This window comes from Lepisosteus platostomus, chromosome 4 (assembly GCF_059453375.1).
Source record: "Lepisosteus platostomus isolate fLepPlt1 chromosome 4, fLepPlt1.hap1, whole genome shotgun sequence".
Classification (NCBI taxonomy): Eukaryota; Metazoa; Chordata; class Actinopteri; order Semionotiformes; family Lepisosteidae; genus Lepisosteus; species Lepisosteus platostomus.
Window position 1 is genome coordinate 47,817,343 of NC_142614.1, and position 25,195 is coordinate 47,842,537.

At 43.1% G+C, this 25,195-nt stretch overlaps 1 protein-coding gene and 4 long non-coding RNA genes across 5 annotated transcripts; all 5 read right to left on the reverse strand.

Moving 5' to 3' along the window:
* Window positions 1-2,353: 2,353 nt before the first annotated feature.
* LOC148673320 (uncharacterized) lies at window positions 2,354-4,915 on the reverse strand. The gene is made up of 4 exons (XR_015936199.1): window positions 4,782-4,915; window positions 4,036-4,185; window positions 3,875-3,927; window positions 2,354-2,615 (listed from the first exon to the last, which is right to left on the reverse strand). It is a non-coding gene; the product is annotated as an uncharacterized LOC148673320 (long non-coding RNA).
* A 508-nt stretch (window positions 4,916-5,423) lies between these two features.
* On the reverse strand, window positions 5,424-11,289 carry LOC148673321 (TOG array regulator of axonemal microtubules protein 1-like). The gene is made up of 7 exons (XM_088627244.1): window positions 10,539-11,289; window positions 10,185-10,282; window positions 9,518-9,618; window positions 9,044-9,142; window positions 8,320-8,408; window positions 5,756-5,900; window positions 5,424-5,527 (listed from the first exon to the last, which is right to left on the reverse strand). The coding sequence occupies exons 1-7, from the start codon at window positions 10,803-10,805 to the stop codon at window positions 5,424-5,426; spliced, it is 903 nt and encodes a 300-aa protein (XP_088483370.1). The 5' UTR covers window positions 10,806-11,289.
* A 5-nt stretch (window positions 11,290-11,294) lies between these two features.
* LOC148673322 (uncharacterized) lies at window positions 11,295-12,962 on the reverse strand. The gene is made up of 3 exons (XR_015935999.1): window positions 12,869-12,962; window positions 12,354-12,454; window positions 11,295-11,979 (listed from the first exon to the last, which is right to left on the reverse strand). It is a non-coding gene; the product is annotated as an uncharacterized LOC148673322 (long non-coding RNA).
* Window positions 12,963-13,885: 923 nt separating this feature from the next.
* On the reverse strand, window positions 13,886-16,981 carry LOC148673323 (uncharacterized). Its single transcript, XR_015936200.1, has 2 exons — window positions 16,838-16,981; window positions 13,886-13,981 (listed from the first exon to the last, which is right to left on the reverse strand). It is a non-coding gene; the product is annotated as an uncharacterized LOC148673323 (long non-coding RNA).
* A 1,244-nt stretch (window positions 16,982-18,225) lies between these two features.
* Window positions 18,226-20,364, reverse strand: LOC148673324 (uncharacterized). The gene is made up of 3 exons (XR_015936201.1): window positions 20,055-20,364; window positions 18,890-19,014; window positions 18,226-18,259 (listed from the first exon to the last, which is right to left on the reverse strand). It is a non-coding gene; the product is annotated as an uncharacterized LOC148673324 (long non-coding RNA).
* Window positions 20,365-25,195: the final 4,831 nt, after the last annotated feature.

Consider the following 25,195-nt stretch of genomic DNA (forward strand, 5'->3'; position numbering starts at 1 on the left):
ATGGGATGTCTGTGTTTTTAAATTATTCTTCAGAGCCAGTCCTTGTTATCAGTAGTGACATCTTAACCAATGGTGCAGCCGACTCACATGTGGGGATTCTGGACACTCTGCGGGGGTCTGGCAGCAGAAGGGGACACCACTATCAGCCTGTCCTCCTCAGGCTCAGCAGGCCCGTTACAATAGGTCAGTTGCTGTCTCACTACACTCACATCTGAGGTCACCCCTGCAAAACAAGGTTAACATTTCTCAACACCCTTCACTTATCAAAACCCACAGCAGCATACGCACTGACACACGCACCAACCTTAACACAATGAGGGCAAATGCAAGAACTGACTGAGAAGGAAAATAGGCTGTAACGAACAGTTCTTTCCGGACCCTATGCGGACGACAGTCCGACGGAGTGGGGAAACACTAGGGAAACGTCATGCAGGAAAATGGGGCTGAAGACAGGGGGGCGTGTCCAAGGTGCGCTGGTGCACGGGGGAGGTGTGGCCGAGGCGAACAATCCAAAAGAGAAGTCCTTAGGGAATATCCAAAAACACACGAGAAAGTCCAAAACCAGGAGATCCATCAGAACAAGGAATAAAAACCACGAAGGCCGGGTCGGAACCGGCGGACGGGGAACAGGAATGGGAACAGATTAAAACCTTAACGGGACCAGGCGCTTCCAGGTCCCGGACTCGCACGATATGGAAATCAGATGCAGAGTCCGGATGAGCGTCAGCGCCTGGCTTTTAAGGTGGGCTGGGAATAGGGAACAGGTGCAGAGAATAAAGTCTTAAGTAAAGGGGCTGGAGCACCCTTAAGGAGGGGGAACTAATTTCGTGACAGTACCCCCCTCCTTTTCAGGGCTGCTCAGAAGCCCTAAGAAAAAAAAGGGGAGAAAAAAAAAACGATGGAGTCCAGGCTGCCAGGGTGCCGTCTGCGGGGTCCAGGTGTTGGCTCTGCATTCTGTAACGAACAGTTCTTTCCGGACCCTATGCGGACGACACAGTCCGACGGAGTGGGGAAACACTGGGGAAACGTCATGCAGGAAAACGGGGCTGAAGACAGCGGGGCGTGTCCAAGGTGCGCTGGTGCACGGGGGAGGTGTGGCCGAGGCGAACAATCCCAGAGAGTAATCCTTAGAGTATCCAAAAACACAGGAGTAAGTCCAAAACCAGGAGATCCATCAAAAGAAGGGAATTAAAACCACGAAGGCCGGGTCGGAACCGGCGGACAGGGAACAGGAACGGGACCCGAGATTAAAACCTTAACGGGACCAGGCGCTTCCAGGTCCCGGACTCGCACGATATGGAAATCAGATGCAGAGCCCGGATGAGCGTCAGCGCCTGGCTTTTAAGGTGGGCTGGGAATAGGGAGCAGGTGCATAGAATAAAGTCACAAGTGAAAGGGCTGGAGCACCCTTAAGGAGGGGGGACTATAATCGTGACATAGGCAAGGTCTTTATCTTCTTTATCTTTTTAACTCTAAATGAGTCCCAGCAGACAGAAAGTTTCAATCTCTACTGTGCTTTACTGTTCAAACCTAGAGGTACTAATGGAGACAGTGGAGAAAAGTGAAAAAAATGATAAACACTGCTTTGTCATCTTTACAGATGTAGTGTGCTCTCTGAAGGCACCAGTTCTGTAGGGTTTGGGCATTTACGGGGATTTACTGATGAAGCGCTAGTTCACTTTATTTAATTTAGAAGAAGGTGGAGGAGCTGCCACTGCGATGAATGTTTCAGTGAGGAGGAGTGGGAGATTTTTTTTTTTGTATTGCTTCTTGACTAAAAAAAATTGCAAATCTGTTATTTCGGCGTAGCACTATCAACGCTCCACCATCATATTTATTCCCGTACTGCCCATTCCCCCGCTTCGGAAATGTTAGGTTTGAGCAACTTCTCATCAACACACGACACTGTGCTCACTCATGTCTCCCACCACAACAGAATGACGCGTGAGGACCCCTCAGCTTTTGAGGTGAGAACGGTTGCAAGCTGACCCTTGTGACCCACAAAGTTCCGCATTTGAACATAAAAGTGTCTCCTGTTGGAAGAGGTACTGATGTTTGCAGCCCTAGCAACACTCCATGTTAAAATATGTCCCGTTAAATTCAGTTCAACCATGATCTAAGACTCCACGGTGGAAGTAAGACTGAAAGAAAAAGGCGCTAGCTTTCTTGGGGTAATTTTTAATGCTTCTGAATTTTAAATTTTTATTGATGTGTGTAAAATGTTACTTTGTTCAGTACATCTTAACTTATCCATAACAATCACCTATCCTACTCTTAGTCAGAGGTTTTGTACATAGGTTTTGTTTAGTGTGCTTCCAAGGTTATATCCTGCAGCAAAATGGATGACAACACATGAAAGGAAATGCAGGTTTATTCAACACCTTCTTAAAAGACAAAGCCCATTTTGTATTTTGTTTGAGCCTGGTGCTTTCAAGAGTGAAACAGTTTCTTGTACTTCTTGGTTCAAACAAGTTTGGCTGAAGGCTTCATGCCACTCCTGTCATTCGGCTGAGAAGGGTGTTCTGATCATGGGCAGTCGTGGCTTTGTAGCTGGACAGTTCCAGTGTGACGGTGGCAGTGCTAGATGGCAAAGAGCGAAGGATGGTGGAGTAACCCTGTGAGAAAGATGAACAAAAGAAAAATCATTTTTGTAAAGAAATGCTCACTCCCATCACACTCCATTGTTTCCTGATGAATATTTTGTTAAACATGTTTTTAAACAACAAAGCCCATATTGTAATGAAACCTGAAGGACAGACAAGCTTAAATGTTCTATAAAAAATATTTATTCTGTCACTAAAAACCCTGTCTTTTGCCCCATCTATTTTTCGATAAATTTGAATAGATTAAGACTAAATACAGCAATAAACATTTAATATAGCATTTGATATTTGAGTAGTATTTTTAAATCAAATTGAAAGAAACCAAACTGATTTTGTTGTTAGCATATTGGTTTAACAAAGCCAATTGTAAAAAACAGCACAACACTTCTTCTAACCTCTATGTATTGTGCCCTGTGCTGCTCAGAATATTTAACAATTGCATCTTTAACTTCTGTCTTGAAATAAGCAATGACTTTTCTTTCTACATATATTTCTCTTATGTTTTCTTATATCGGTTTATTCATTTTGGGGACTACTTTCTAGAAATCAGCCTTCCATCAAGGGCGCTTGCTTCCAGTGCACTTAGTCAACAGCTCACATCCAGCTTTTTGTGAACTTTCTGATTTTATTCTCTGTGGAAGTCTAATAGACACAAAAGTGGGAGAGTTGGTAAAGGTGGAAGTTGGCACCAGGATAGACAATGGCTGGGTGATCATGTACATGAAGCATACGGAATACAATACGTCCATCAATCAGTCAAGCAACATCACTGGGAGCCTCAAGCTCCAGCCCATCTACATTTAATTAAGGGTGTACCAGAACAGGCCTGCCACAGTACTTTCATTTTTCATCTTTCACACAATTCAGTTATTGCTTTAATTCATTCACTGATTATGAATAACAGACATTTAAAAAAATAAAGTAGTTTTTAATTAGTGAGCGATACCTTTAAATACATTGGAAGCTAAACATATTCCAGATTAGTACTATGAATGTAAAAGGATAACCTAAAAAATGCATTGGTAGAAATGTATTACAATATTTAATACTCTATAACTTTCTAAAGCACATACTAAATGTAATATTCATTTTAATAAAATAAACAGTCTGACTATTAATGATGTATATTGTCCCCTATTAAGTGTTTGTGAATGTAGATTGTGATTTTATACATTTTAGACCTACATTTTCAATTAAAAGGAAATGAAATGTTTCTGTTTTAAAATTAGAGCTGTACTGTAAAATACAGGACCGCAGAACACAGACAGTACCTTTTGCTCAAAGTCGGTGCTTCAGGGAAGACAGCAACCGCTGTCCAAAGTGTCTGAAATGACAAATCTTTGCATGAGACTCATTGCACCACGGAGTTGCAAAGCTGGCTCCTTGAAGCATATCACCATCTTACCCGTCTAGGAAAAGAGCAAGCTTGTACCTGGTTTCCTGGGAGGCGTCTTGTGCCAGCCGAGTGGCAGCAGGCAGGATGCGGTTGGTGATATCCCTGGGGAGGTTATGTGCACCCATCCTCTCCACCAGGTCTGCCAGGTGATGAGCCATACACGCCCTCACTCTGGAGTTCAGGTGACTGTGCACACAGAACATTGTATTGTATATTACTGAGCTGTTACTTTGATTGAAACCATATCAACCTGTCACCTAACCATTGGCAATGTGGACCTCATTTTCCAATGCTTAACCAGATTTCTTTTAAAATGATAAAAAATTATATTTAACCGTCTAATGTTGTTTTTATATTTTTTTAAGTACTGTATGTTAGCATTGTATGGCAGCATGGTGGCGCAGTGGTTAGCATTGCTGCCACGCAGTGTCCAATGGGTTCAATTTCGGACCTGGGGTGCTATCTGCTTGTGTGTTCTCATGTGTTTCTGGTGTGAGTGTGCACGTGTCTGTGTCTGTGTGTCTGTCCTGTGACGGACTGGTGACAAGTCCAAGGTTTGGGCTGATTTACACCCGCTGTTTGCAGAAATAGGCTCCAGCTACCCTATGACCCTAAATTGGAGAAAGTGGTTAGAAAACGAATGGATATTAACATTGTAGTAAACATTCTTTATTACATGCTTTGATTTCAAGCTCCATGAAACGTAAATGACCCTTCACAGCTCCTGAAGTCAGACCCTAAGATTCTGGGTATTATTCTATTCTGTATATTTCTGCCCTCACCTCAGACCTCCATTCAGCAGCGCGTTGACTGCACGAGCAGGGGTACAGCTCTGCACCATGCAGTCCAGTGTGCTGTCTACACTTTGTCGGATGAATGTGTTTGATTCTCCGGCTTTCTCTAGCAGCACCTTCACTGTGTTCCCCAGTTCCGGGTCCATCCCTCTCTGCAGGAAGGTGAACACGTCTCCCAGACACACCACTGCCATCCTAGACACAGCTGATCGCAAGTTCTTCACCTGGGGAAAGGCAAACCACCGTCAGCACTGCAGAGCCTCGTCTGTGCCCCTCTCTTGAACCATTCTATATGAATGGTTCAGAATGGATACAAAAACAGTGAAAAGCAATCATAAAAATGAACAATTAATATTTTGGAGAGAACACACCTCCTGCACGAGCGCCAGGGAGACATCGTGCAGTCTGCTGATCAGGATGGCAGGGTGGTGCTGGGACAGACGCCTTATAAAGCTCAGTCCATCAACCTTCCTCTCCCTGAATTCAGTGAACGGAAAGAAATACATCAACCAGGACAAGGAAAGAGGTCTAACTGTATAGAGCTATGGGCAACAAGGTCTGTATTTTCACTAGTCAGAACTGTATTCATAGAAAACGGAATAGGTGGATGCTGATTGTACTGCTTTATGCCTACCAGTCGTCAGAGGCCAGAAACTGAAGGCTCTGGGTGAGGGCCAGCTCGGGCCTAGAGAAGGATTGCAGCCCAGGGTGCTCTGGACCATCTCTAGTCTTCCCTTTAAGGGCAGGGGACAGCTCATCTAAAGGTCACAACAGAGTGGGGAAACGTTCTGTGATCAGTTTGGTCACCACTGATTTGACAAAAGCAGATCGTGAAAGGCTTCTGCCTCGGGGCATCAGTAAAAAAGCTCTAGAAGAAGGAAAAAAACCTGACCTTGAAAGAAAGTGGTGGAAGAAAGTGAGAAAGAAAATCAGTGCAGATGTGTGGGAGATGCTGATCTGACCTGCGATATGGGGGGTACTCTTCAGAGGGGGAAAAGAGATGTTATCCCTCTCCTCTGCAGATCCATCCCCCCCTATCATGCGCAGGCGTTTTTTAAGACTCCCCACGCTCCTCCACCGGTCCTGGACGTGCCCCATCTTGTGTGTCTGTAATAACAGAAAAGCACAAGTTAACCCTGGGGAATCCTGGCCCGGCTCAGTTTTGAGACCAGCTGGACTAATCCTGGTAAACTTTTTTACTTTGAGTCCTCTGAAATATTTACTGTTGGACCCCATGACATAAATTGTTTCACAGCACTGAATTGTGATTCATAGTATTCATATACATTTACTTGTACTTGCTCCACCTAAAAAAACAGTACTGATGTATTGTCAGTATCAGTGTCAGTGCCAGTATTAGCAAATTAGAAAAAGAAATTGCAATTGTGTAGCCAGCAATAAAATCACCCTGGGAACAGGATAGTGAAAGGAAAGGAAAGGATAGTGTTTAGAGTAATCAACTGCTCAGATCTCAGCTAAAACTAAATTGCACAAGAATATATCATCTGTAGCATAAACAACTTGGATTGTAAAAAAAAAATCATACAAATTGACAGAACAGATATGATTTAATTTACTTACGTTTTCTAAAAAGAGAAGAACAAAACATTTTTGTAACTACTTGTCACCCTCAGGACTTGGTTGCTGTTGTGTGTATTTTTGGGGGAGTACAGTATAAAAAAAAATTCTACTATAAAAAAAAATTATTATACATACGCATACAGTATATTCAGAGTCTAATCCCAATCATTAAAGACACAAACACAATTTAAAGACATTTCCATAAATTCTATATATATTTTTCTACTGCGTCTTATAAATATTATTATTGGATGCCAGTAGAGTTGTGTTCATAACATTTATTTCACTAGGGACAACAACATCCAAGAACTGAATGTTTTGTGAATGCTAGCAATACCTACCTAGAAAAATTTGGTTTAACCCATCTGGTTAATAGGCAGCCTCCTGGCCATAAGACAAGCAGTCTCGAACCCCAGTCATTTGAGTGAACCGAGGGGTAGCTGCAAGGTGGAGATGGGGTGTAGGAGGAATGTTTGAGATAAATGCGAAGGGAGGTGTTGGAGTTCAGTATACTGTATGTAGCTAGTTTTATAATGCTGGTGATTAGGAACAGCTGTGTGAGATTGACTTGTCATTGTTATCCCTCCCGAACGTCTGTTAATATCTTCCATAGTTTGCTAAAACTAAGGTTGCTGCTGGAAGAGGTGTTAGTGGGGCCAGCAGGGGGCACTCACCCTGTGGTCCAAGTGGGTCCTAATGCCCCAGTATAGTGATGGGGACACTATACTGTAAACAGGCGTCGTCCCTCGGATGAGACGTAAAACCGAGGTCCTGACTCTCTGTGGTCATTAAAAATCCCAGGGCGTTTCTCGAAAAGAGTAAGGGTGTAACCCCGGCGTCCTGGCCAAATTTCCCATTGGCCCATACCAATCATGGCCTCCTAATAATCACCATCTATGAATTGCCTTCATTACTCTCTGCTCTTCTCCCCACTGATAGCTGATGTGTGGTGAGCGTTCTGGCGCACTATGGCTGCCGTCGCATCATCCAGGTGGATGCTGCACATTGGTGGTGGTGGAGGGGAGACCCCATTACCTGTAAAGAGCTTTGAGTGGAGTGTCCAGAAAAGCGCTATATAAGTGTAAGCAATTATTATTATTATTATTATTATTATTTTTATTATTATATCTGGCAAGCCTTTTTGCATTTTATTTTGAGTTTCCTCTATATTTTGCTGCCGTAACATAACTTACAGCCATATGACGGCAACTCTATAATGCTGCTGATATAATTAAGTACAGTACATAGATGAAAGTGCCATGCAAGGGATTTGATAGGTGTTTTCTAAAAGCAAGCTAAAGGCTTTCACAAGTTATCCACCAGAGTCTACAAAAATGTAAAAATGTTTTAATTTCTGAGATAAATAACTGCGTCTGATCATTGTAAGCAATCTGGCCGGTCCCAAAATGATCAAATCCCTCAAATACCAAATATACTATAGATGGAAAAAGAAACATATTAGTCCTGTATCATTATTATTTCCTATATAGTGAACCCCTGAAGACATTTTTGCTGTTTGTTATTATTGGGTCAATTCATTTCCAGGCTGTATTTTTTATATCTAAATACTCTAATATTCTATTCCAGAATACTGTCTATATAGGGCTTCAAATACTGTTGTTGTGAATATTAGGTCAGTACGTAGACAGGACTTGATCAAAATATATTGTAGTTACACTTGTGTGCTATGGCATTACAGTATACAGAGTACATATGCTGATGGAGACATTATTACTAATCTTGATTGTTTTTGATGTCTAAATTGTTTTTGATGTCTTGATGTGAAGTGTTTATAAATAAATATACTGTAGAAGGTATTATAAAAAACTAGGACATTGGTGAAACACAAAAATGAAAGACCTACAGAGCATTTTTTGAAACTCAAAAGTTTTGTTTGTAAAAAACTCAAAACAAAAGCAAAGAGAAATAAAGGCCTCTTACTAACCTCCTGGACCTGGGGGTAACTGTTCTGTTGGACTGCCTGCCCATAGACTCGCGCCAGGGGCTCGACACTTGTGTTGCCAGTGCTGATACCTTGCCCAGGGCACGACATCAGGCTCTGATGAGAAGCAACACGAGTGGAGCTCCCCAACACTCCTATAGAGGAAAAGTGACCAAAGCAATGTTTTAGTGAGTTGGAATATATGATTTAATTACATGGTCTGATAGGCATCACTGAAATGGACACAACAATATTAAAGTAATAATGTGATAATAGCCAGATTAGACTTAAAGCAACACACCAAATTGAGGCTCAGAAATTATACCAACAAATTGTTATGACTTAAAAAACATCACATCTCTCCCAAAGTTACACATTTGTTGACACAGAGTCTATCACAGTCTATCATCATGATCCAGAGTCACATTGACTACATTAGATTAGTTAAAGCTTGCATTCCCATCTGATATTATCATTCCTCTGTGGGCTAACTATCACATAATGCATCACATAACGCATAATTTAACAAAGAATCAAAGCTTAATAGTTAATTTTCCTCTGTTTTCCTCAGAAAATAATAATAGGAGAAGAAATCACGTACAGTAGGTTGTGTTCATGCATGGGAATTTGACCAATTGGAATGGGATGTCTGTGTTTGAAAATTATCCTTCGGAGCCAGTCCTTGTTATCATTAGTGACATCTTAACCAATGGTGCAGCCGACTCACGTCTGGGGATTCTGGACACTCTGCAGGGCACTCGGGCCGGGGGTTTGGCAGCAGGAGGGGACACCACTATCAGCCTGTCCTCCTCAGGCTCACCAGGCCCTGCAAAACAAAGTCCGCATTTCTCAACACCCTTCACCTGTCAAAACCCACATCAGCAGATACACTGACACTCATGCCGAAGTACAAATGCCAAAATCAACTGAGAAAAATGTGGGCAGGTGTTATTCTTTATTTCTTTATCTCTAAATAAGACCCAGTAGGCAGCAATAATGAACAGCTACTGTGTAGGAAATGCAGTAATCTAGTCTAGAAAAGAAAAAACTGAAACAGACTGCCCCATTCAAAACCTAAGCTGTAATGTTTAATTACTGTTCAGTTTTGCCCAGTCTCACGGCTGGTTTCTCAGCACACAATCAAACACACAAGCAAACACATTCAAACAAATGACAGGCCAGCAGCTCCAGCTGTCAGCACCTTGGTTGGGGCTGTCCTCCACTCTGGAAGCAGCCATCAGCTTTCTGGAGGGGATTCCAGCCAAGCGAGGCCTTGCTGCTAAAGGAGGGGAGTTATCGGACCTGCAGGGAAGACACAGAGACATAGAGGAGAAAAGTGAAAAAAATAATAACGATCAGCACTGCTCTGACAGTTATCTTTACAGAGCTGGAACAGAGCTGTCAATTTTGTGATCCCCAACCCCACAGGCAAGAATGTTGTGATGTCCACCGCGCCCTCCACAAAGTTTTATCTGTACAAAAAACATTGTAAATATAGGACACTCTCTGTCAGTGAGACATTAAAAGATCACCATGTTCACAGCCCTGCTATGGAGCATGTAAAAGCCACTAAAGAAAAAGATGCCAGCATGATCCACAAGCAGACAACTTCATCATTCTGAATATGTTAACTAACTCAAACCTGAAGAAGGCTCCACAGCCGAAACTTTGTGTTTTCTTTCTTCTCTTTTCAGCATGGAATAAATCTATTAGTTGTTCCTTTGAAGCCTACGCATGCTGACGCAGCTGAACTATGTTAACTGTTGCTTTTAGTATATTTTGGGTTTTTTTGTCTCAGCTTTTTTTGTAGGCGTTGTTATTTGTAAAGGTGGCGTGTGTCTGTGGGCCATGAGCTGTTGTGGACTGACCCGGCTTTGATGCCATCGAGGAAGTTGTGTGGGGGTGAGCTGAGCAAGTCTTGCTCCTCTGCCACAGTGTACTGCAGGAACCTGAGGGAGTTCGGCCTCTGAAGAACACAAAAGACACAAGCCTTTAACATTCCTTCTCAGTTCCTAACCCAGCTGGGCTCTCACTGCCAGTGCATTCGCACAGCTTATTGTACTTTTTGTGCAAAGCAAAATAGAAAAGACTTGGGAATGAAACCTTGAAACCTCCTGAAGAACATAACCAAATAAAACTACACAAGCAAGCTCTTATCCCTTCCTTTTTCTGCACATTTAAATGATGATATGTGGGTTAGAAAGGCCCTGGTGTGTTCTGACCTCCTCGTAGTCCACTGCCTCCTCTTCTCCATAAACCTGCAGGTTATTTTCCGTTGGGCGCCCTGTCTGGCCGGCCTTTCCGGAGTCCCTGGGCATGCCCTGGTCCCTGTCGGGCAAGGGCTTTGTGCCTCTAGAGATCGGGGGCACGGGTTTAATCCCACTGAATACACAGCGGCAGGTTGTGGAGCACATCTGAGAGGCTCTGAGGAGCTCTGGGAAGGTCCTTCCCTGGGCTTCACCTGAAGAACACAGACAGGGCTTACACATACTGTCTGAACATAACGTTCTGAGAGGAAACTATATTTCCACTTCACCTTTAAGAAGAATAAAGGGTGAGGACTGCTTGTCTACTGTGAAGGCTGTAGTGGTTAGTCAGGATGGCAGTCTTCCTAACAAGTTGCCATTGTTGCTAAAACACTACATCAAGTCCCCTGCTCTTTCACCACATGGAAGTCAAGTTGTGCAAATCAACCTGACTGTAACCACTACCAGTCTTCCACCTCTCTCTCTGTCAGAAGGGTTGGTGGGGCTCAGGAACTGCATGTCCGAGTCCTCTCCACCACTGTTCTGTGACATCCTCAGGAGCCCTTTCTTCCCTGAAACCTGGGGCTGGCAAGGCTCTGGGATAACTGGGTGGGGGAAGCAGAGTTGCTGGGGTTAACAAAAACAAAACCCACCTGTATTCTGGCCAGAATCTACTGCAAATGAGTTTGCTTACTCTGAAGGAGCTCCTTGGGGTTTTCTCTGTAAATCTGGAGATATCATCACCTTGTGAGCTTTTGTCACCTGATGATCTACTGCCTTACAGAACCAAAACTTCACACCCAATACTCAAAACTCTGTCACGCCATCTGTTGGTGTGTTGGTACAGCTGGAACTGTAATGTGTACAGTAATGTGAACTGGCATGGCCACACCTCAGAGTTCAATAAATCCTGGGTTGTGCTGTTATCTCTAGCGCGGCTTGATTTGTGCCCATTGTCTACAGATCAGTTCACAAGTCCTTGAGAGTTCTAAAGGTCTTTGAAACAGATTAGTTGTTATTAGTTATAATAACATTTCTTTTCAATGCTGCTGGAGAATCCTGGATCAGGGATAAAAAGGTAAGTTTTTTTTATATACAGTTACGAAGGTCGGATGTCAGAAAGAAATAGTATCAAGTCTGTAATAAATCCCTCTTTACAGGCCATGAGAGAGTTTTTGTTACCAGTGAGCTTTTGTACAGTATGTAACTCTGGTACCAGTCCCTGTTATCATTAGTGACATCTTAACCAATGGTGCTGCCGACTCACATGTGGGGATTCTGGACACTCTGCGGGGCACTCGGCCCGGGGGTCTGGCAGCAGGAGGGGACACCACTATCTGCCTGTCCTCCTCAGGCTCAGCAGGCCCGTTAGAATAGATCAGTTGCTGTCCCACTTCACTCACATCTGAGGTCACCCCTGCAAAACAAGGTCAAAATTTCTCAACACCCTTCAGAAATGTCACCCTTTTCACCAATCTCACAACACCACAGCCCACAGTAGCAGACACACTGACACTCGCACCACCCTCAACACAAGGAGGGCAAATGCAAGAACCGACCAAGAAGGAAAATAGGCAAGTTCTTTATTTCTTTATCTCTTTAACTCTAAATGAGTCCCAGCAGACAGGAAGTTTCAACCTCTACTGTCCTGTATTGCTCAAACCTAGAGCTGTACTGATTAGGTTACTTTCCATTTTGCCCAGTCCCACAGATGGTTACTCAGCACACACTCATACACACAACCAAACACATTCAAACAAATGACAGGCCAGCAGCTCCAGCTGTCAGCACCTTGGTTGGGGCTGTACTCCACTCTCGAAGCAGCCATCAGCCTTCTGGAGGGGACTCCAGCCAAGCGAGGCCTTGCTACTGATGAAGGGGAGTTATCGGACCTGCAGGCAAGACACAAATGGAGACAGTGGAGAAAAGTGAAAAAATGATAAACACTGCTCTGTCATCTTTACAGAGTTCGAGCAGTGTTGTCAACTGTGTTCACTCCCTTGCCAAGTTCACAGTCCTGCTTTGAAGCACATAAAACCACAAAAGATGCAAGCTTGGACAACAACAAGCTAATTTTATCAACACTCTTCACTCCAGCCCCCACAAAAAAACAGAAAAGATGTTTCTAAAAGTAGTAGGCTACCTGTGTGGCAGTAAGCAAAAACTGAGTAACAAGTTTGGAAAACGAGCTTCAGTGCACTGTTTATGAAAGCCACAACCGTCTTGAGTTGTAAAGGCAGCATTTTAATTGCTCTGAATGTGTCTGCAATGTGTACATTTCTGAGGGCCATGTGTCATGGACAGACCTGGGTTGGGCGTTCGGCGGCACAGGCTTGATTCCATTGGAGAAGCAGCGAGAACGCACAAGCGTGGCTTTAGTTAGCACAGGGCAATTCTCACGGGCTTCACCTGAAGGACACAGTAGGAAAGGCATTCATGAAAAATAAAAAAAGCAACTAGATCACATTTATTTTCTAACCACTTTATTTAATTTAGTGTTGCAGATAGCACGCCAGGAAGTGAGCCAGTGCTCACCACTGTACCACCAGCTGGAAGGAAAACTAAAAGATACTCCAGAAGCAGGGTTGAGAAACATTGCTTTAATACTGATCAGTTACAAATATCAGTCTCTGAAGAGGAATAATCTTACTCCCTAGCTTGCTGCCAAGTTCAGAACAAGCTGCTACTGTATTTTGCCATGACAGAGTTTGGGACAGGGGAGAAGAAATAGAGGCAGCAGAGGGCAGATGCATTGAAAAGCCAGGAATCAACAAAACAAGTGACCACACAAACACCAATAATGGGAATCAGTGCACATTGGCAAAGCAGGTTAATCCCATCAAAGCTCTGTTAATTTAGTCTTAATTTCAATTTATCTTGATCACATCCTCAGCTCTGACAGGGACAGCAGAAAATATTTTTGTTCAGCAACTGCTAATCATGCAAGACCTCTCAATGTGCCTGGTGTTTCATGCATATAGCACTGCACACGCACAACCCACTTCACCTCCTCCAGCCCTGCCAACATACTGCATGTTACTGACACAGACTACTCCCTACCAGGAGCACATGTCTTTTTCCTCACACAAGGAGGGAAATGTACTTCACTTTCTTTTACCACACCATGGACAGAAATGTTTGGAATGATTTTGGTGGAGTTAATGCAAGCCTAAATTACTCCTTTTTCTCTGGATTCAGAATTAGCTAAAGAATTCAAAATAGACTGTATACACACTGATAACTACAGTTCTCAACTCATTACTCAGCCTGAAATTAATAGTCTAGAAAGTATAAATCAGGTACTTACCAATGCGTTTGGCACGTTTGGCATTTTTCTGACTTATATTCATTGTTCTAGTGAACTGCAGGTCTTTCTCAGAGGAGCCACTCAGGTGGGGAGACCAGGGATCTCTGTCCATCTGAGAGGCAGGAACAATGAAGTTCTTAGTGCTTGTTAATCCTCAATGTCTGATTTCCAGAAAAACAGCAGTTTTTGTAGCAAATGCATGTTTTACTAATTTACATATTTTATCATTTCCATGTACTGTAATTGAATCTGAATATCCTTTAATATTTGATGTAGAAAGAGTGCAAGAGACATTTAAAACATGTAGATCAGTTTTAGCTACCATGTTGACAGACAGCTGATATAGTGACAATTTGTATTCAATTTAAGTACAGTTCTCAGCTCATCATCTCTACTTTCATTTCTTTTGAGAACATGAACCTGAGGACTCAAGAACAGTAGTAGCTTATGTAATCTCCTTCTCTTCCAAGGAGTCCAAACAGTAAAATCCTGTTTGCTTCAATAAAATGTCCAAATTTGGACAGTGATATCACTGGATCCAGTCTACTTACTTAACACAGTTTTCATTACAAACTATTCTGATTTGCTACTTTAAAAATGACAAGTATTAAAACTGACACTCAAGCAAAACTCCTCAAAGAGTTGTGATGTGTTATCTGTACTCAACTCAAGCATTACAATAGTAACATCGCATATTGACAGATGTAATGGAATGTATAAATCAAACACGAAAAATATGGGATTACAAACATTCAGACCTGTATAGACTGTCCTAAATCTCTTCTTAATGATTTCATAAACCAAAATGCAGCAAACTCTAAGCAGGCAGTTCTATTCTATAATTTACAACTGGAGAAACAGTAATAGGGGGCTGTACTTACTGCTAATATTATCTATTTGCTGATTTGTACTTGCAGAGTTTATAAGCAGCATGTTTATAAAAGATGAATGTTAATGCAACTCAGCTCCTTGATGATTTAAAAAAAATATTAGACATACAGATTGTAATCTGAAGAACAAAGAGAAGCCACCCCTAACTGTATATAGATCCCATTTCTAGCTGCTACTTCAAGGAGCCCAGATTGGGCCTTAAGACACCTAACTAGGAATCCTGTTAAAAGCACCCACAGCTCTCCAAAGTAACAAGCAGCCCAGCCATTTTATTGAAGCATCAATACCACAGCATGTTTCAAGAATTAATTCTCTTTTAGTTTCAAGTTGTGGCTCTTTTGCTACAAAAACTGCTTGACCCTATCTATCTACACTCCTTGGATTTTTAAAAACTAGAATATCTCTCACATCTTTCATTTTTATGGATTCACCAATCGACTGAACTATAAAAGTCTGAACATTTAATTACCTAATGTAAGTTTAGAGCTATGGTGAATACAAATGAATGCAGTATTATAAATGAGATTTTACTACTGTTGCAAACCTTATGTATTGCTTCAATGCTGAAGGGAGTAAGCTACACACTTCTTGTTTTATACCCAAACATTTTGTTTGTAATTTTATTGTTCTAATTAACATGAAAAAATCATCATAAACACCCTGATGCCTATAGTACAATCCTGTCTGGCGATTGATATTACCTATGTGATATGTATACCGATTATTAATCTTTATTTTACATAGCAGTTTTCAGAAAACATTGTTTCTTAGGAAAGTGCACATTCAGGAGAGATCATTGTACCAAATAAATCAATATACAGAAGACAACATGCAGAATACATCATAAGATCTATGTGACTGCCAGGGTCTTAAGGTCAGATCTGAAAACAGACTACAAGGTGAGACTACTAGAAAGCCTTATCATGCACTGTTCATAATCTGGTAGAAAGGACAAAAACTTGGCAATATCAGAAGAAAAGACAGTGTGATCAGGGAATTAATTTATTGGGACCATAAAACATAAGAAAAAAAGGTACTTTGAAGTCTGAAAGAAATTCAGTAGAGATACGGATTGTGCATACAGAGTATGTACTGTATTTCATGACATGGGTGACGTTTTGTAGAAGAACTGGCACAAGAAGAACTAGACAGAACTGGCTACTAGATGTTTAACGGGAAAGATTTATTTTCTTAATACGATGTGTGGTTCTGGTGTAAAAAAAACGTCTTACAGTTGGTGAATGAAGTAAGCACACATTCAAAAGTAACAAGACCAGTGCTCGAATTCACACCCCACTGTTTTTTTTTATCGTTTTTGGATATGTTTGTATTTCTTATTGATAAAAATATGAATGAAGATACTGCATGTCTTGAAAAAAACGTTTCTGTTGCTCCGATCCTCGGACAATGATGCGTTTGCGACTTCCATCTCTTACAGGCGGTCGCATCGGTTCACCAGGTGCTGGAAAGCGTCGCTACACCCCCATGCCCTCCCACAAGTTTTTACAAATCTTGAACTGTACAAATTTACATCTTCATTGATATACACATCGATTTTTATCAAACGAATTAGCTGCTTTCAGGATAGTTAAACGGGAGCTCATTCTGGTGCTCTCATGCTTCTTCCTCTGCATACCTTCTGCACAAAGTAGCGTGTAGAAGGGCACCGTTTGCACGACATTTTACTGAAGCTGGTCGTAACGGAAAATCGACAGATTTCCGCGGACACCCAATGTAAAAAAACTATTTTTTACCACTTTGGTTACACAGTGTAGAAACAAGCAGTCCAATTCAGAAAATACACTTCGCCTGATCTTTACCAAGTTGCAGGGTTGCAGATGCGCAGTAACCGCACAAAAATAAAAGACTGTCGCTGCCATGCAAGTTTTTTTTCTGCACCATAGTTTACTGTTCTTGTGTTACACGCACGTCATATTAATTTACTTTTAAAATATTATACCAGACTATTTCTAACTAATAGAAAAATAGTGAAACACTAATGTTATACCAGATAAAGTCTCAGTGAAAGCAACTTCTCTTAAAGGGTACTGTAACTACTCCTAAAATCTATAGGTACCTTTCTGCTTTGCTGCGGTATTCCTAATCCGGGAAGGTTTTGCTGCAATAGTTTGCCACTCTCTTGACCATTACTACCGGGCGTACAATACGTTTTTTTTATATATGCCCTGACGAAGAGAATGAGCTAAAGCAATAACCTATGAGAAACTACGAACATTTTAACCCCTTGAGCAATCCGTCACTCTCTCAGTAATAATGCAATTGTGAGTTCAGAGATGACGCGCTGATCGCTGCGTGGCGCTTTACAGATTGAGCACGTGACCTATATAAGACGCGATCTGCGAAAATGACGTTCAGGTTAATTGAAAACAAATGCTCCGGTGAAACAAATATTTTACCCGAAGATTAAACATTATTAATAGAAATAAAAATAAATTTGCAACTTTGGAATTTGGAAAATACAATTCCAATTACAAAATCCGACCTCGTTCATCTTTTTTGTGGAGCTAGAGTCGCGTTTTGAGATGAAGAAGGTGGAGGAGCTGCCATTGCGGTGAATGTTTCAGTGAGGAGGAGTGGGAGATTGTTCTTCTTTGCATTGCTTCTTGACTAAAAAAAAAGTTGCAAATCTGTTATCTCGGTGTAACACTATCGATGCTCCACCCTCGTGATTATTCCCGTACTTCAGTTCCACCCCTTCGGAAACGTTAGGTTTGAGCAACTTGCTCATCAACACTGTGCTCACTCATGTCTCCCACCGCAACAGAATGACGCGTGAGGACTCCTTTGCTTTTGAGGCGAGTACGGTTGCCAGCCGACCCTTGTGACCCAGAAAGTCCCGCATTTGAACATTAAAGTGTCTCCTGTTGGAAGAGGTACTGATATTTGCAGCCCTAGCAACACTCCATGTTAAAATATGTCCCGTTAAACTCAGTTCAACCATGACCTAAGACTCCACTGTGGAAATAAGACTGAAAGAAGAAGGCACTAGCTTTCTTGGGGTCGTTTTTAATGCTTCTGCATTTTAATTTTTTATTGATGTGTGTAAAATGTTACTTTGTTCAGTACATCTTAATTTATCCATAACAATCACCTATCCTACTCTTAGAGCTTTTGTACATAATTTATTAAGAGAATTGTAGCTGGTAATTCCAAACTTTGAAGTCAGTTTAGTGTGTTTCCAAAGTTATATCCTGCAGCAAAATGGATGACAACACATGAAAGGAAATGCAGGTCTTTTCAACCCCTTCTTAAAAGACAAAGCCCAGTTTACATTTTGTATGAGCCTGATGCTTTCAAGAGTTAAACAGTTTCTTGTACTCCTTGTTTCAAACATGTTTGGCTGAAGGCTTCATGCCACTCCTGTCATTCGGCTGAGAAGGGTGTTCTGATCATGGGCAGTCATGGCTTCGTAGCTGGACAGTTCCAGTGTGAAGGTGGCAGTGTCAGATGTCAGAGCGCAAAGGACTGTGAAGTAACCCTGTGAGAAAGATGAACAAAAGAAAAGTCGTTTTTGTAAAGAAATGCTCACTCCCATCACACTCCATTGTTTCCTGATGAATACTTTGTTAAATATGTTTTTAAACAACAATGCCCATATTGTAATGAAACCTGAAGGACAAACAAGCTTAAATGTTCTATAAAAAATATAAACATTTATTCTGTCACTAAAAACCCAGTCTTCTGGCCCGTCTATTCATCGATAAATTTGAATAGATTAAGACTAAATTGCAGCAATAAACATTTAATATAGCATTTGATATTTGAGTTGTATTTTTAAATCAAATTGAAAGAAAAACTGATTTTGTTGTTAGCATATTGGTCTAACAAAGCCAATTGTAAAAAACAGCACAACACTTCTAACCTCTATGTATTGTGCCCTGGGCTACTCAGAACATTTAACAATTGCATCTTTAACTTCTGTCTTGCAATAAGCAATGACTTTTCTTTCTACATATATTTCTCTCATGTTTTCTTTCATCGGTTTATTCATTTAGGGGACTACTTTCTAGAAATGAGCCTTCCATCATGATTTCAAACGGGTTGAAGAAATTGTATTGTGCTGCATGATTATCCTAGTCTTCATCTTTTCCTTTTGAGCAAATGTTACCTTGTGCATACAGCGAGACACACAGGCTGAGACCATGGCCATTGATGTCCCAGGCTGTATGCTGACAGAGTAAACTGTAGTGACCACATCCTGCACCGGGAACCCCAGCAGTGGACCTGGAATTACTTTGAATGGCATTGGAGAATCAGGAAATGGCTGCATATGTAGAAAGCACATGGACAGACATGTAAAATTGCAGCTTTTTAGAAGCTTTTTTGACAATGCACCTACACATCCACATCACCATTTGATGATGATGATGTTATCCGGTCAGTCGGATCCGACTCTCGGCGGTTCTATAGGCCATCTCTCGCCATGCTTTCCGGTCTTGGACTTTCCCTTTCAGCTGTTCTATACCTAAACCAGTGTCCGTTTTGTTGGCGTCGAGCCACCGCGTTCTTTGGTGGCCTCGTCTTCTTGTTCCACTGACCATTCCAAGCATATTTGCTTTCTCCAATTGCCGGAGTCTGGTGATCTTTCCCTAAGCAAGATTTCTGGCTTGATGTGCTCCAGAACCTCTTTATTGGTGACCCTTGCTGTCCATGGTATCCGTAACAGTCTTCTCTAGCACCAAAAGCTTGAAAGCATCCATCCTCTTTCGGTCAGCTTTTTTCAGGGTCTAGCTTTCACACCCATACATCATCATTTAACACTACCTAATTCAAGCTGAGTAGTTCAAAACCTCTCTTCAGCTGTGTATACACCATAAATATGAAATACTCCTTACCTTAGTTAATTAGACAGCATAACATATGAAAGTATAATTCTAGAGGACTTATAAAATGTACAGAATGTACATCACTATTTCAAACACGTCAGTAAAAAATGACACCATAGCACCAGAACTTGATCTCCACTACTGACTCTTAAGAAGTTAAATGAAAAGTTGTTCAAAACAAAAGATATGTAAACAACCAGAGTTTATGCAAACTGTAGTGCTTAAAAATAATGCTTCAAGGTGAGCCTTCACATACATGACTTTATTATTGCAATATCAAATGGGATAAACATTTTTTGGACATTTTGTCATGCTATAGTACACATCCTCTATATTGGAAACCATTCTTGGTATCAGAATCTGAAACTGACCCAAATAATGGTGCTTCAATAACCAGAAAAAACTGCCTGTCACTGATAGCCCAAATCCATTTAAGAGCCCCGTTACCTTGGAGATAAGCACTTTGTATTCCATTCTCCACTGCCTGTTTCACATCCAAAGGAAGCTGCTCTTCCACACTGTCCTCAAAGCTGATGGCAGGGGCAGCAGTGGAGCTACCCTCTGCGCAGGGGCTCACTCCCAGCTCAACTGTCACTAGGTGTCTCTTGTCTCCAATGCTTCTGTCCAATGTGTCTGACAGAGGAGAACAACGACACACAGGAATAGTTTCAGAACAGCAGGCTCTGCAGCAGATTAGAATGGGTCAAGCTTCTGTAGAGGGTAGGGAAATGAAAAAAGAAAACGAAAGCATTTTCTACTAACAGACACAGAAAAAAGAAACAATCCATACTTTCATAAATATTGGCTGGAATGCACACCAGGCAGAAATGCTGACATGTGATTTGGGACACCTAAAAAAACTGCAGTCATTTTGCAGAACACACATCCTACAGTATATCCTTGTAAAGAGGTGTAGCGGTGAGGCTTATTAATAAGGCAGAATTAAGTGTTTCTGAGCTTTCCCAAATTAGGCCTCATTTCTCTGTTCATCTCTGTGGTGCAGCCACAGAGAAAGAATTCATGCAAGCTGATTTAAGATGTTTTCTTGTGATAAGAAACCAGCTCCCAAAGGGGGATGCACTTAGCTAAGCCTGGCTATCATGATCAATGGTCACCCATTGGCGCCTATCTGTCTAGGGAGTGCCAGTTGGACATCTGGACTGCATTACTAAGTGTCAGGACTAAGTGACTCATATCTCACCTTGATCAACCAATCAGGGACTGGTAGGGCCGAGTAACCCACGTGGGACTCTGATGCCCATGGAACTTTCAGCCAATCAATGAGCTGAAGTTCCTCCAGGTAAAACAGGCAACACAGAGAGCCTGGGAGATTCAGATTCAGATTCAGATTCAACAAGATTCAGAAGGGATTCTGGAGAGGATTCTGTGGACTGTTCTAAAGGGAATTCAAAGGAGAATTCCAGGGCAGGACGGCCCAGGAGCAGAAGGCTCCCAAGGGCAGGACATCCTCGCAGCGCGCCTCCTGACCATCCTGAGACTCAGCCCGGACAACCACGGAACGGCCAGTGTGTCCGAGTGCCAGAACTTTCCTTTGTTCTAAGAGTCTAGAGTGGAGGTTGCCAGAGAGTAACCAGCAGCAGGCCTCGTGAACAGGTCGGAACTGTGGACAGCTGAATCACTATTCAGAACTAGCTCTTCATTAGGAACGAACCGGTCCTCTTCCTGACTTGCTGGGACCCACAGTCATCTTTTCTCCTGTGCACAAACTTTGCTAGTTAAAGCCAACACTAACTAGCTGGTCAGTGAGCATCAGCAACGCACCGTCGCGAGCCGCACAGCACAGCCTGGCACCGAGCCAGAGAGCGCGGATTGGACAGCAACAGCCTGCAACTGTTTCTTTGTGCCCGCAGGAGATCTGAATCCCCAAAGATTGGATGAGTATTCAACTTCAATGCATTACAGCTCAAGAATTCAATTGTTATCCCAACCAGTTGATATCAATTTAATTCCTAAGAGTTATGTACTTGTTTCGAGTATCTAATGTAGAAGTTATAACCAAGTTCATTTATGAAACGGTCTTAATGAATGATATACTGAACGTATGTCCTCTTGATATATGTAACACTTCGTAACTGATTGAATATATATCTTTTGTATTCTGATAACCCTCTCGATAAGATCTGTTAGTTTAAGGCATATTCTATGTATTAATAAATGTATCCTCGTGTATTAGTACCTGTGTGTGCGCGTTGTTTGAGTTATGTCGCATGGTTGGATTCTAAAGCCATCAAAAGAATCAACTTTGTGATTTACTGCTACAATTAATAATTGTCTCAGTAAATGCCCAAACCCTACAGAACTGGTGCCTTCAGAGAGCCACTAACATTACATATTTGGCGTCCCTGAAACGGCTATGAATCACTACATTATTTGGCGTCCCTGGGTGGACGTGGCAAGACTGAAATGAGTCAACCAAGCGAATAATTCATATAAAACGCCGCGGGTTTCATACACGACAATACAGTGTGCTGAAAGCCGAAAGGAAAAAAAGTTCCCCTTGCTCTTTAAGCAGTGCTTGATTGTTTTGTGATCTTTTGCGATCTACCGGGTTGATTGCATACTTGATCTTGTGGTTTTCTGTGGTAAAACTGTAATTTCGTACTTAAAAGTAATACTCTTTAAGTTTAACGATGGTTGCTAAAAGGTCTGAATTCGAGTCGCTATTAAGCACTCTCTCTAGCAGCGACAGGTCTGACCACGATCTCTTCCATATCTCCGTCAGCGGAGAAGCTAGAATAAATCTCCATTCTCTGAGAGAGCTAGCGAAGGACATAGAGAGATTTGACCCCGCAGTGTCAGAGAATAATATCAAGAGTTATATTCAAGACCTCAGGTATACCCTGCAGTACCTGCCAAACGCCACAGAACAGGAGAAAGTGTTTCTGGTCAGGAAAACTACCAGCAGAGCTGTACATGAGTGGATGGCTAGGCAGATGAAAGAAGTCTGTAATGACTTTGAGCAGCTATGTCAAGCACTTATCGAAGAATACAGTGCGTTTATTGACCCGACTGCCGCGATAGCCGCCGCACTTAACATTAAGCACGAGAGAGCAGAGTCCCCTCGCGAATATTACGAGAGACTTAGACGAACTTATTTTGCAGGGCGAAATGATGAGGGTTGCGAAGAGAACACACATTTCAAGGGTTTATTCATTGCGAATCTCCACCCATCAGTCAGAAATATGATCTTAATGCATACAGATGCACACACCATGAAAATGACTGATATTAAGAGATTCGTGCAGAAAGCCTGGGAGTATGATGTCCAAAGTCGCTCTGAGAAAAAAGCTGTTAAAGCGACTGTGTTCGCCGTCAGAGCCAGCAGGGTTAACTCCCTCCTGCTCGAAGGAGCACAGGTTCCTGAGCTGGCTAAGCCCCGTTCCAAAGCACTCACACAGGACCGCACCCAGCGTTCTAAGTGCCATGAGAACACCGGGGGAGGGAAAGGGCTAGATAAAGCTGAACAAAAGGATTCAGTAGCCGCCCGCCTGGCCAGGCTTGAACAAGCTTTATTAAGACAGGGACAACCGCTCCCCAGGGCTGCCGGAAACGTGAATGAGCTGATACTCTCCACTGGAGGAGGCGGAGACCCGCCCCCTCTCCCTCCCTCAGTCTATCTGATTGAGCGGAAGAGTTCCTGCCTGGATAAGGTCAGCCACTCCCAAGCGAGTGCTGACTCCACCCCTGAAGTCACAGAGCAGGCAGTAAAACAGAGAGGAAAAGCAGGAAGCTTTTACCTCAAGGCTGCCATGGGAGATGTCTTACCCAGTGAGACACTGATTGACACTGAGGTTGAAAGGTGTTTGATGTCACACGGCAAGCTCAAACGGGTAGAAAAAGAAAAGGGCATGCGACTCAGAGAGGAACCTTTGGTGGATCACCAGAAAGGCAAGGTGTGGAAACAGGTCAAGGCTCCTAAGCCTTCTGTACAGAAGGAAAGGGGGGCCAAGAGGCAGACTGTGCTCACACAGTGCCCACCGAACACAGAAGCCTATGTGAAGATTCCTTCTGTTCCCTCTGGACAAGAAATAAAAATATTTCCTTGTTCCCCAGATATACAGGGAAGTCGTGTCCCGGCTGAGGTCCCAACAGCCTCCCTGCCACAGGAGCGCTGCTCCGAGCAGCCGCCTGATCCACCAGGTAAAGCACACACCTTTTACGTCCCTAAAGAGGAGCAGATCTCCCCACCTGGCGATGAAAAGGAGCTTTCCCTGTGCACCCTGGCACCCAAGAGGGGTCAGGACCACCACCCTGCAGTGGTGGAAGGGATCCAGATGGCAGGAGAGCAGGTTGGTGATGAAGCCCTCACCCTTAGCCCTGAGAGGTCCTCTATTAGTGAGGATCTGCTTGAGCAGCTGTCGCAGGGCCACCGCCAGGTGCCCCTGGTGCAACATTCACAGGTTAGACAGGAGGTCCAGCTGGACGCTGAGACTACTGCGCTGTGGACACACCTGATCCCAGATGCTGATTCCCTCTGCTTTGACCCAGGGAACCTGCAGTCAGGTAACATTATTTCTCACGACTACCAGGTAGTGAGTGAGACTGACCTGATTGTTCCTGCCTCAACGGCAGGGTTTCCAACACACCCAGTCCCCCAGAAGGGACAGGGAATGAAAGCCGAGCCGGTTTTCTTACAGCCACCAGCTCAGTCTGTCAGTCTGAGTCTGACCAACAGTGGTTCAGCCAGACTGGAGCTGGATGGTCAAGTCACCCGCCTGCCAGTGCAGGACATCGCAAAGAGAGGTGTCAGAATCCCCGCCTGCACTGACATGGGCCTGGTGAGTGATAGTAAGTTCAAAGACAGTGAACTAGCTATCCCAGTGCTGGGGCAGCTCCCTGAACCCCTAGCGAGGGAAGGGGGGAGCGAGCAGGTGTCCTACACCTACCCCCAGCAAACGATTGGAAACATGCCGATAGAGGGATTCCTCAATCAGGAAGTGTGCAGGGTGGACCTGAACAGTGAGAATAGGATAACAATCCCAGATCACTCAGGTGCTCCAGATGACCACTCAGCCGAGGGTCAGGCATGCTCCACCACTGCACCACCCCCTGCAGGGTTCCTAGAGCACAGGCATGAACAAATCGAAAAAGCAAATGCCCTGGAAAAGGAGGAGCAGCATCAGCAGCTGCGTCAGATCTCCCCAGATTTCCAGGATGTTGGTGCCCAAGATGCCACATGGCATACTGAGAAAGACACCATGAACACGCTGCACCAGCTTAGAAAGGCAACAGTCACTCAGAAGGAGATGACTGGGATCAGCCACCCGAAAAGACTTTTGGGAGGACTGATTGCTGCCGCCACTGTTGCACGTTTGCTTTTTCTGGTAGGTTTGTGTGCTACTGGCACTCTCACCCTGACTGCCCCAAGAAGACAGGTGTCAGTGAGGCCAGAGGGTAGTGACAGACTGTATCGAAAGCAGCAAAAGTTGGAAAGCTTAGGGAAAACCCTACAGGCAACTTCCTATGCAACAGGGTTAAACCTTATTCCCCAAACAGTGGACATGATTGTTGGTGTTATACAGTGGGTTTATGCTTGTGTGCAACAGGCCAGAATGTTGACACAAGAC

Coding starts and splice junctions, on each gene's coding strand:
- LOC148673321 (XM_088627244.1), bottom strand. CDS start 10,805: ATGTGTAAGCCCTGTCTGTGTTCTTCAGGTGAAGCCCAGGGAAGGACC. Junction 8,409..9,043: donor AGTGTCCAGAATCCCCAGAC/GTGAGTCGGCTG, acceptor GCCCTGGGCAAG/GTATCAGCACTGGCAACACA. Junction 5,528..5,755: donor GAGTACCCCCCATATCGCAG/GTCAGATCAGCA, acceptor CTGCCCTTAAAG/GGAAGACTAGAGATGGTCCA.